The following is a 12,812-nucleotide window of genomic DNA, read 5'->3' as shown; positions in this document are numbered from 1 at the left end:
TTTGTATTTTTCTTAACGTTTTTTATGTACAAGTCTTAAAATTGAATATTAATTAACATTATCAACAAACTCAATTATCCATCAATTATGTTAAATTTTGTTAATAATTTAAAATTATAATTTAATAATTCTTTGAAAAACATTATTTAATATGTTTACTTCTTTTATAAACAAATGATTTACGTTATTTCAATTAAATTAATATCTATTATTAATATATTTGTTGATGCTTGATTTTTTAAGAGTTTAAAATTTCTATATGCATCGTCATACAAAAGTTTTATACTGTCCCTTTATAAAAAAATCACAAATAATTATAATGTAACTTTTGAAATAATTATTATAAAAATAAAAAAATTATCATTTATAATAGATTGAGTTTGGATAACAATATATACACTATTTTCTCATTCGTTATGGTATATTTGGTTTGGGAAGAGATGAGGGAAAAAAAAAATTGTGTTGATTCTATGTGAGTTTCACATATCTTGTATTTTACTGTAATTAAGAAATTTATTTTTTATTTTCATGCGCTAGACCAAATTCACCCTTCATTTTTTAAAGAATTTAACAATTATTTAATCAGAGACTGTGATAACTACCGCATCTATTGGGACATTTCGGCCGTGATGGGTCAAGCCTCGAAATCCCAATTCGGAACTCTCTCGTGTAAATATTTTACATATTATTACTAAAATCTTTATAGAAATTAGTAGTAGCATAAAGTAAATATTTAAATATTTAAGGTACGTCAAAGTGAGCTTAAAAATATTGGAGGGGTTGGTAGGTGCGAGTGGAGCTGAAACAGCCAAGTTCATTGAGAAAAGGAAAATAAAAAACAGATAGAATAAGACCGTGACAACTCATATCCAGAAGGGAAAATACATGCATAGGGCAATACCTCACTGAACATAAGCAGCTTAACCCATGACATATTTTATCAGATATCTTCAATTAGAATCTTAAATATTAATTATATTAAAGTATTTAAAGAAATTTTTTGATCAAATAGAAACTCCTACCAACTCAAATAATATTGTGTTATGGACAATAATATTGGTCTTAGAAAAGAAAAAAAAAAAAAGTTTACCGATAACATAACAGGGTCCAAGACAGCCAATCAGAATTTAATAGTAAAGGAAACGTCCCCAGCAAGGAGAGTGGGTGCCACGACCCAATCACTACCCATCACACTGGGCCCTACTCCTCGTTGTTCTCTAGTACTAAAAATGCGCTTATTTCATTTGATAGTGACAGCGACGCTTTCTCCTACCGCATCGCACTGTGTTCCTCACCCTCCTTCCCCAGCGCGTCACGCTCTCCACGCAACTCACTTTTTCATTTATCTATTCCCGGCCTCGTTCCCCTGCGCCGCCACCCACGCACCATCCAATGCGCTCGTGATTCAGATTCTGCCACGTATGCTCCCCGTCCCGTTTCTATTTAGGATGAACGGGGAGTGCATCGGATAACGGTGGGTAGCATGCGTGCGAGCTAAATCCGTGCCTTTTTGTTGAATGCATCATCTCCTCGACTCGTTGTTGCATTAAATAACAGCTCCAGGGTGTTTTCTAGAGAGAGAAAGAGAGAAAAGGTTCAGAAGAATCAGATAGGTTAGATTTATATTTATATACATAAAGAATAGATACACTTGGAGTTGGAGTTACACATTATTCTCTCTCTCACTCACACTCAGAGTGGTAGCTAGACAACAACGAGAGAGAGAGAGAGAGAGATGGAGGATCTCGAGGAGGAAGAGAACGGAGCGGAGGAGGTGTTGGGGTCAAGCTTGACCATGGAGAAAGTGGCGGCTGCGAAGAAGTTCATTGAGAATCATTATAGGGCTCAGATGAAGAACATCCAAGAGAGGAAGGAGAGGTACCCAAATTTGTTCTATTCATTTTTCTTCAGCTATTTTTGGACGCTAGTGTTTAGGGAACTTGCTCCTTTGTCTTGAAATCGAGTACAATGCTAATTCAGGGTTAGATCTTATGATTTAATTACCTTTCTCAACTTCTCATGCCTTGCTGGCTGAGGTAATCTAGGTATGAATCACTGTGTTTGGGCTTCGTAGGCCCTGCAACTGACACTTGCTTAATTTAACTGATCCCGGTGTGAATCTGTTTGGTAACAATTTCGCAATTCACACTCCATATGCTTTGTTTGGAGTTTCTGATTCTTGAGTTTAACTGAAGGCATAGAGTATTTGAGACACGGTAATCAATCCATCTACATACCCGGTGTGAGACTCGATGGAAGGATGGGTTTTATTTGGTCGTCACAGTATAGAAACTTGTGTCTCTCAGTTTAAGTAAACGTCATGGTGTATGATCCAGGCTCTTAATGATAATCCTAACCTTAATTGCCCAATTCTTATCTTCATAAGTTGCAGAGAGTACGTCTAGATGATATGTTACATCTGTACTATTGGTCAGTGAGGAGAAGCCCGAGCGCATCTTTGAGTATCACATCACTCCTCAACTTGATATATGTATGCTTGCCTTGGTTGGATGTTTTTTCTCAAGCAGTAAATCTATAAATCAATTACATCCTCTTTTTATGGTTAGAGAAGGACCGAGCATGTTCTTTTTTACTTTTTACCATCTCTTGGTCATGAATCGTAATTTATATATTTGTTAATTTGTTAAAAATGTCTGAGTAAGATTTATACTATAAGCCCTGATCTACAAAATTATGGGCCAGATTATATTGATTGCATTGCTTAAAAGACTTAAGATAATTGATCCCATAATAATATAATATGATTAGAAAGAAGAATTAGAGTAAAAGGGAAAGAGAAATGAAGAATAGAAGTATGAATATTTTCTGCATGATTCCCAAAAACTACTTCTGGCATTACTCTTGATCCTTATTATTTTGTTTACACTGCACATCCTAACAAAATTTGTTACTAACGGTTACATTCCCCTGTAATCTCTAAATCTCATTGGCTTGCTAACTTCACGCCTTGCCCTGCTCTTAGCAATTGAAATCTCTTCCTTAGTTTATTGTCAAGTTCATGTGTTGGTCTGATCTGCCATGTCAGCATCTTGGTGAATGCTTGTATCATAATCATACAACCGTTTCATATATGTGTTAGGTTTGGCGTCTTCTCAGCCACTTTTTCCAAAATTCACATCCAATTCACTAGATTACGAGGAAGCAATTAATAGTTGCTTCAAGAATGACATGAATCCAGACCCTTGCAATGCGCATCCAAACACAGCGATAGTAGTTTTTATATTTTATTTCTACCAATAGGTGGCTTTTCATTTTAATGCCATTTGGTAAGCATAGCAAACATCCACACGAGCACCTGATATGGTAATTTGATGGCAAGGACCAAATTAAACGGGAACTAAAATTAAACATTGATGCAATGAAGAGACATGGCTATACTAAATAAGAAAACATATGTCTCAATTTACCTAGAATCATAAACAAGGACAATGATATCTTTATGCTATAGATTGAGTTTTCTGGTCTCTGTTAATAAATTAATTGCCTTCTCTTTTTAGAGTTAGACAACTTGAACCATGCATGTTGTTTATTGTTCTTTTTTAATTTTTGCCAACTCTTGGTCAACCCTGATCTACAAAAATATGGATCATATTAGATTGATTGCATTACTTAAAAAACTGAAGATAATTAATCCCATAATCATATAACCTTTTCATAGTAATTTTTATATTTATTTTTCTATCAACAGATGTGTTTCCATTTTCATGCCATTTAGTAAGAATAGGAAACAGCCACACAAGCACCTCTTGTGGTTTGATGCCAAGGACCAAGTTAAATGGGAACTAAAATTAAAGGACAACATTGATGCAATCAAAAGACTTGGAAGGGATAAACATATATCTCAACCTACTTAAAATCATAAACAAGGACGGTGATATGTTTATTCTATGGATTGAGTTTTCTTGTCTCTTTTAATGATTGAAGTTATTGCTTTGGAATTATCTTTAACACCATGGATGAAAAAATCATGTATCTCTTTCAATTTTCTCTCTGTTTTTTTTTTTTCATTGGGTGGTATGTCAGTATAACATGATGCTTGTGTAGCCATTAGTAAATGAAATCATAATATTTGCTGACTTGTTCATAAGAGGTATTTGTCACCTTGTTTGATATAGTTTGGGCTAACTAATCTGGTCACATTGAAACAACCTACCACATGTTCTTCCTTTTGTGAGCTTCATCTGAAAAAGAACCAGCTAAAGTTTATGTTGGCCTCTCTTCTAGTGGCCCTGCTTATGTCTTTTCCTAAAACAGTCTCTAGACTGGTGCAGATCTTTTGTTCACCTAGTGTTTTGGAGTTGCTGATGCTGACAATTTTTTTTTTATTCCAGGCGCTGGGTTTTAGAAAGAAAATTGGCATCATCAGATGTGCCAAATGAGGAGCGGATCAACCTCATCAAAGATTTAGAGAGGAAGGAGACTGAATATATGCGATTGAAAAGACACAAGATTTGTGTTAATGATTTTGAACTTTTGACCATCATTGGAAGGGGGGCTTTTGGGGAGGTCAGTACTGTCCCTGGCTTGCTTATTTGTGCATGAAAGAATCGTTGTTGGATACGACGCAATACATTATTATTGTATTTGGAAATGGCAAATCTTCTTTCTGCTTACTATACAAGGTTTTTTTTCTAGTATTATTTTATGCCAACTTGTTCAATTACAGGTTAGACTGTGCCGGGAGAAGAAATCTGGAAATATTTATGCTATGAAAAAGCTGAAGAAATCTGAAATGCTTAGGAGAGGCCAGGTGAGAAATATAGACCATGCTGAGTAGAACAAATCTTAGAAATTACTAATTGATGCAAATAACAGACATGACATGTGAATGCAATTTACTATTCTTCATATTCCTTTAAAGTTTCGTTATGGCTGAAATGTATTATTCCAAACCCATTAATGAGTTATACATATACTGTCTCTATTGAGGATGGATCACCCATGTTATTGGATGACTGAATGTCTTGAAGAATGCTTAGTTGTTATTTTACTTACATGAGCTCTTTTTTCTTTACAGGTGGAACATGTTAGAGCTGAGAGGAATTTGCTGGCCGAAGTTGCCAGTCATTGCATTGTGAAACTTTACTACTCATTTCAGGATGCTGAGTACTTGTATTTAATTATGGAGTATCTGCCTGGGGGTGACGTTATGACTCTGCTGATGAGGGAAGACACCTTAAGTGAAAATGTTGCTAGATTTTACATTGCACAAAGTGTTCTGGCCATAGAATCTATTCACAAACACAATTACATTCACAGGTTCAGTTTGGCTGTACTTATAAAGTTGTTGGCTTAATTTGTTATGTCAGGGATGATGGTTTATTGGGTGCTGAAATGGATTGACTTTACATGCTAAACAATCATATTAATAATTGTCAATTATCATCTATTTTGCAGAGATATTAAACCTGATAACCTTCTTCTGGATAAAAATGGTCACATGAAGCTCTCTGATTTTGGTCTCTGTAAGCCTCTGGATTGTATTGCCTTGTCTACACTGCATGAAAATCAGACCATAGATGATGAAACTTTGGCAGAACCAATGGATGTTGATGATGCGGACAATCGAAGTAGCTGGAGAAGTCCACGTGAACAGCTTCAACATTGGCAGATGAACAGGAGGAAGTTGGTATGATTTTGTTATTTAAAATTAAGAACACATGTTCATAGAGATGGTCCAAGCTTTCTTATATCCTGTCTCTGTCATTGGTTTCGTAGCCTGGCTTCGCATTCTGCAATCTAAATCAAAACCTTCATTGATATTATAAGATTCCTTTTCTTTATTTGAATGATACAAAAGTAAACAGAGCTAGGACCTAAACATTTATTTATCTTATTTATTTTGTCTTTTGGGGGGTGAGGGGATAAAATGATTAAGAGTTCTTTAGGAAAAAATTACATCTTTGAAGGATCCAAACTCACACATGTTTATATTATGATTGTGGGGAAGTTTTAAAATTTTGAAACTTTGGTCCTGTCTCATTGTAGTTTGTCTCTGTCCCTATATGCAGACTTACTGTATGACAGTATGGTTCAGGATAGTGTAACTTGGGCTACAATACAAATAACCTCTTTTATATGACCTTAGTACTTGATCACGGCCATTATCGTATTCATTGCACATAAATTATGCTTTTCAATTGCATGGTCTACAATTACTACTGCACTTGTTATTCTAATATTGCCGAAATGAGAAAGCCTTTCAGTTCACTCAGTTCCCTTGTTTCTTGTTGCAAGGCATTTTCAACAGTGGGGACACCAGACTACATTGCTCCTGAAGTACTTTTGAAAAAAGGATATGGGATGGAATGTGATTGGTTAGTTCTTACCTTATGTTTTAGGCCATGTAAATCTATCAGCCGTGAAGCACGGTTTTTTGTTGTATTTAATGTGCAAGCAATAGTTCTGCTTAGTGTGGACTAACTCTTGGCTGATCATTTGAAATTTGTAACTCTTTTTTTTCCTGTTGTAAAAGAAATTTGTACAATTTTAATTAGCTTGACAAGTTTTATATTTAACCTACCCTATTCATAAAATTTCACGTGTAATATTTCATAAAGGATGGAATGTGATTGGTTAGCTCTTACCTTATGTTTTAGGCCATGTAAATCTATCAGCTGTGAAGGTTGCTGCACAGTTTTTTGTTGTATTTAATGTGCAAGCAATAGTTCTGCTTAGTGTGGATTAACTCTTGGCTGATCATTTGAAAGTTGTAACTCTTTTTTTCCTGTTGTAAAAGCAATTTGTACAATTTTAATTAGCTTGACAAGCTTTATATTTAACCTACCCTATTCATAAAATTTCATGTGCAATATTTCATATGGACAGGTGGTCACTGGGAGCAATAATGTATGAAATGCTGGTTGGTTACCCACCATTTTACTCCGATGATCCAATAACCACATGCAGAAAGGTACCATCCTTAATTGGCTTAATGGCTTCTCATAAAAAAATAATAATTTCTTGCATCTCATTTGTAGTTTAATCTGATGGTGACTTAACACTTAGTGCCATTTCCTATTGTTACTGCTTGTGTTCTTTCTGATACTCAAATATTCTACTCCTTTACCGTATCTTCTAATGAAATCCTGGAAAAACTAAAGGTAGACAGGCAGTTTAAGCTGATGTATGACTTGGCACTGTTTCCTGTTGTTAGTACACGTATTCTTTTCAACTCAAATATTTTATCCCCTCTCCCTATTCCCCCCAATAAAACTTGACAACTAATAAAATTGGGGAGAGGTGGGCAAAATCCTGGGGATAGTTGCTTCATTCCAAGGTCAGGGACACTGTTTGATCATTTCAGTTAAGCACTTGAGCCTACCCTCATTGGCACAATAATATTTAAATTAGACAACAACATACAAAATTAAATAAAATGGATGAGTTTGGTGATGGAAGGGGATGCTTAATATTTTTTTTTAAATTGAGATTATTATAATATATTAATAAAAATTATAAGGGATGGTCGAAAGGTTACATGTTGGATGTAATAAAAATTCATTTTCCTTCACCTAATAACTCAAGCTTTTGGGAGATGTGATTTCTGACATGGTAAAAGATCTTTTGCACCAAAATGATCAAGATTTTGATCTTAAACAAGTTGTTGATCTTAGCCACCAGCATTCTTTTAAATAAAGAAACAAAATTGAAGTTAAGCTCCAGGTAATTGGACCTCTATCATCTGTGTTTCAAGCACATGGCGCTCTTGTATGAGGAGCATGTTAGAGAAGTAATTAAACCATTTGTGTCTGCACCTAATAGCTTAAGCTTTTGGGAGAGTTGGTTATTGACATTTCATGATAAAGATCAGTTTAATACTTCTTACTGATTTCCTAGACATTATTTGACCATCTTTATGACTTCTTACAACTACTGTTGATTATTTTTATCCACAACCATATTATTTTAGACCCAGTGTTCAAAGATTCTATTCTTTTTGGTTGACACTAAATTCACTGATTGTTTTCAGATTGTTCATTGGAGAAATCATTTAAGATTTCCAGATGATGCCCAGTTAACACTTGAGGCTAAGGATCTAATTTATAGGTTGCTCTGTGATGTTGATCATAGGTTAGGTACTCGAGGGGCCATTGAAATAAAGGTAAGGTGTTCATTTTTTTTTTATTATTATTATATTGCCGTGATGCTCTGTCAGCTTTCTTTTTGTCATATACTTTAATATACATTCTGTATATACCAGGCTCATCCTTGGTTCAAGGGTGTGGATTGGGATAAACTGTATGAAATGGAGGCAGCATTTAAACCTCAAGTCAACGGGGAACTGGATACCCAAAACTTCATGAAGTTTGATGAGGTATAAAATATGAACTCATCATGCTATCCCTATTATTATACCCTTCTATATTTTCTCATACAGCAGAACTGCTATTAACTGTTGGAACTTGGAACTTCAAATATCTATTTTTGCGTATAATCATTTGAAAAGTGTTGCTTCAATATTACCAGCAATGAATAGCATTAAGATTTTCTCATTGTATTCTTTTGTGAATTGTTAGGTTGATCCACCAACAGCAGCAAGAACCGGGTCTGGATCCTCACGAAAGGTACACATGATTGAATTGGTTTTGTTTGCATAATTTTCTTCATTAAAATATCTCCCTATCAAATGTTATATGTGAAGACATACTAAATTGTATTGCAATTATATCAAATTATTGTTCTTGTTTGGATCAGACTTTATTTAGGAATTTTTTTCTGAAGGCCTGGCACTTTAAGATTTTGGTTAGAAGTTGTTTTGAACTTTAAGCCAATTCCAAGACACATGTGGGAAAGAAAATGATAAAATATATTATGCTAGTATCGAAGATTCTTTCTCCTTGGTTGTCATACTTTCCTTGATATTTGCTGTCATTGTGATTTGTGACACTTTTTCAATACCATTTCTGATAATTGATTACAATTTTTGAAAATTGTTTATTTATTGTTCTTTATATCAAAGATGATGAGTATTGTTTTCATAGAATTGTAAACTAAACTACCCTTTCAGCCTCTTCTTGAGATATATTTACTTTGGTTTGTGTGTAACGACTGAAAAATGAATTTGTTATATGGTTTCCTCCTATCCAGGGTAATATTGAACAATTGATACAAACTATGTTGCTTGTATTAAGCTTTATTTGTGCTAAGCTGCTAGTCCAAGAATTGTTTATTTTTTACTTTTCCTAAAACTGGGGAAATAAATGACAATTTTATTTGGAAATTGATGTGGCTCAACACAAATAAACAAGGCATTGAGTTCTCCAACTACCATTGCCAGCTTTTGTGGTGTGGTTCTCCCAAGATTTTTATCAGTAGGATTTGATCCCAAGTCCATCCGGTCACAACAAAAGACTTCACCAGTTGATTCTGCTGACATCTTATCAATTTGTTTTGCCCTGGTGTTTTACCATTTATGGACATGACTACAGAGTCAGAAGTCTTTATTTAATTGTTTTGGTTCATAGTAGGGGAGTGTTCTCTGATTTCAATAGACATGCACTATCAGTATGAGTTTTTATACTATTAATCAATAAAAAATTATCTTCGATATGATTTTTAAGGTAATTATCATAACAGTCAACAAACTTATCATACATGCTGGATTTTTTTATTAGATGGCAGTGTAAAAGGCCTTCCCACTGTCGGTGCATTAATTATATATCCTTATCCTGTCTCCTTTTCTTTTATGTAGGATATCCATTAAGGCTGTGTTTAGTTTAGGGTAGGAGGAGAGAAATGGGAGAGAATGTACTGTTCGTGTAGGACTCACACCTTTTACACTTTAATTTAAAATTTTCTCTTCTATTTCCATTCTCTAAACCAAACACACCCTAAGTATGTCATTCAAAAAATTGTTATCTTGAGTACTTATTGTTTTAAGGTATCTGTCATACATCTTTCTGTTATGGCTAGACAAAATGGCATGATTTGATGTTTCAACTTCCACCTAATTCCTGCAGATGCTAACTACCAAAGATCTAAGTTTCGTTGGTTATACTTACAAGAATTTCGATGCTGTAAAGGAAGGGCTCCGTCAATCTTTTGGTATGTAATGTAGACCAACTTTTTGTTTTGTGTACAAGACTTTAAGAATTTAGTGACTAGTGAGTACATTCTGTAGCCATAAGAACAATTCCTAGTTATTTTCCTTAAAGTTAGCATCCTTCTCTCCTTTTCAAACCAGTTGACTGTTGAACATGCTGGGTCAAACTAGTTGTAGTGTTCCTGAATAATAGTTGGCATAGGGATCAAACCCAAGGACCAGCACTAATGAAAATTTAAGTTTTGAAGAAGCACTAAATCGGGTCTAGCACGAAACCATTTGAACGAAACGTACAGAGGAGCTAGACCAACCCAACTGTAAATAAAAGTTGACTAAAGATCTAATAACTATTTGTAGGTGATTCCATGCAAGAGTATGCTTCTAAACGGGCAGCTGAAGAAACAAGTTTACAAATGCTTGCATCCTCTGGAGATCCAATGGTTCCATAACTTTGTGCAAATTGAAGTCCATCCTGTTGGGTTTTTGTGTACTTGCTTTGGCTTTAAATATTCGGCCAAGAACATGTATTATGGTGTACTCCAATTCCTATGCCATTTGCAAGAAAAATGTGTACAGCAAGCAGTTGACAGCATTGTCAAAGCTTGTAGGGCAACCCCGCGCGTCTGTATTTGAATTTTCAACTTAGGAACTGAGAGTTGTGCGACTGAGTGCTCCTGTCCTGGCTGCCCAGGTTGGCTGAGGAAGACTTGCCTTCTCTAGTGGCAGTTGCTGGTTAAATGTTAGTTATGGACAAAAATTGCTAAGGAACTATTAAAGCATCCTGAAAATTATTCGATGTGATGTGTACATTTATTGGAAGATAACATAAATTAAACTATTAAAACAAACTATGCTTGGGGATGGAGTGTGGAATTGTCTTTAGCAGCTCAGTTGCTTGCCCTTTTTCCCTTTTTATCTATTTCATGTGGAAAAGTGCAATTAGTGACGTCAACCTCACTGTCCTGGTCACTAGCTAATGCTTGATTGAATACAAACAACTTTTTCTTAATTTTCCCAACACCCCCCATTTAGTCTTTATGTAACTTCCATATAATGAGGATTGAACTTGAAGCGGATGGCCAACCATTTTGTGGTCAGTTTATCCATCGTGATTACTTAAGATACAAAATGTTTGGTCGATATAGATTAAAGAAAAAAAAAATTATAGCTTACTTTACATTTTATTGGTGGTTAAGGAAGGAGATACAAAATGCTTGGTTGATATAGATTAAAGAAATAAGCATATCATCATTCCGCCTATAAAAATAAAATAAACTCGTCTACAAGGATTCTGATTGTGTCTATTCTAAATTTATAAACGTGAGTTACTTCAAATTTTCAATTTATTGTAATTCTTATTTAATTTTGTAAAAAGTCATTTTTGGTCCTAGGTTAGGGATCACGGTCGTCTCTTAATCTATTAGGTCAAAGATCAATGGTGTTTTTCCAGTTTATTAGATCGAAGATTAATCTTTATCGTAGTACGTGATTGTCGTTGATTTAAGAAAATTTTGCATAAAGTAGGAATTAGACATGAGTTTTTTTGTTAGATAGGTCGTTTCCAACCCTTTGGATTTTGTAAAAAGTCATTTATTTGGTAAAAAAAATATTTTTAGTTGAATAATCAAATAACAAATGCTTCGAATTAGTTTTTCATTACCAACTTCCTCTTTTGGTACAGTACAATAGGCCATCCGGGTGAGAAGCCGAGGTCTGGTTTTCATCACCAGTTTTATACTGATTTTGAAATTAGGTATTAATTTTTTAGTGTTTATACTTTCATTTATTTTTAAATTCATTCAAGTTGTTTCTTGTTATAGAAATTGTACTATGAATATAAAATTATTATAAATATAAATATAGGGAGTAAATAAAAATATATGGCATGCTTTGTTTAATTTGTATATTATATTATAATTCAATAACTAAATAGTATATTATATTATAGTATACACGGAAAGAAACAATTTAAAATGATTAGACGTATAAAAATTAAATTAAAATAAGTGCGATATATGATTAAAAAAAACAGAATTAATTTTGACTAGCTGCCTGTGTATTTGTTCGTGGATGACTAATGTAATGGTGGGTTGTGGGACTCCCATTTCAATGGTGGGATATCCCTTTCAAATAACAAAATAAAGACAACGAAAAGTCTATTGTCTCATCCTATTATGATGAACACTTTCCAATGAAAATGTCGAAAGGTTATTTTTGTTGGTTAAAATCTTAAAATATACAGCAGGTGGTAAAAGTAACTATCAGCTCAATATGTGATCATACATTTTAACATTACGTATTTGCATAGCATTTTCTTTTATACGGAGTGCTGACTTCATTGAGCTGAAGATGGCAATACGTCACAAACAAGATCAATGATGGATCATCAACAGAGGCTTTTCCACACTGATCCTTAGGGCATGCGTTTTGTTTTTAGGTCAATCTGTTTGTGCATGCCAACTTCAAAATAAAATAGTCATTCGTTAAAGGCTAGACTTTAATTTTTTTTATTATTTTAATTTTAGTTTTAATGTGAGTTAAAATAATTTGTAATCGGATGAACCCGTGAACACTGATAAGAACATTACTAACACTCTTTTTAATATGATTTTTCAACAAATTTTTAATTATAATTTTATTAAAATTGAAAATTATTTTTTATATTAAAAATATATTATTTATTGCTATTTATATTTTCTATTATATTTTAACAAAAAAATATTTATTTATTATTATTTTTCTACCC

At 33.8% G+C, this 12,812-nt stretch overlaps 1 protein-coding gene across 1 annotated transcript; it reads left to right on the top strand.

The window, feature by feature from the left end:
* Positions 1 to 1,149: 1,149 nt before the first annotated feature.
* LOC100815717 (serine/threonine-protein kinase tricornered) lies at positions 1,150 to 11,075 on the top strand. The gene is made up of 12 exons (XM_003522224.5): positions 1,150 to 1,878; positions 4,353 to 4,527; positions 4,688 to 4,771; positions 5,039 to 5,280; positions 5,419 to 5,650; positions 6,259 to 6,338; positions 6,850 to 6,934; positions 7,994 to 8,125; positions 8,225 to 8,338; positions 8,541 to 8,588; positions 9,984 to 10,068; positions 10,424 to 11,075. Exons 1-12 carry the CDS (start codon positions 1,736 to 1,738, stop codon positions 10,513 to 10,515), a joined length of 1,512 nt encoding a protein of 503 aa, XP_003522272.1. The 5' UTR covers positions 1,150 to 1,735; the 3' UTR covers positions 10,516 to 11,075.
* The last annotated feature ends 1,737 nt before the right edge of the window (positions 11,076 to 12,812 follow it).

Source organism: Glycine max, chromosome 4 (assembly GCF_000004515.6).
Source record: "Glycine max cultivar Williams 82 chromosome 4, Glycine_max_v4.0, whole genome shotgun sequence".
In the NCBI taxonomy this organism is placed as follows: Eukaryota; Viridiplantae; Streptophyta; class Magnoliopsida; order Fabales; family Fabaceae; genus Glycine; species Glycine max.
Note: the sequence above shows the minus strand (reverse complement) of the source record. Positions and strands in the feature narration are given on the sequence as shown.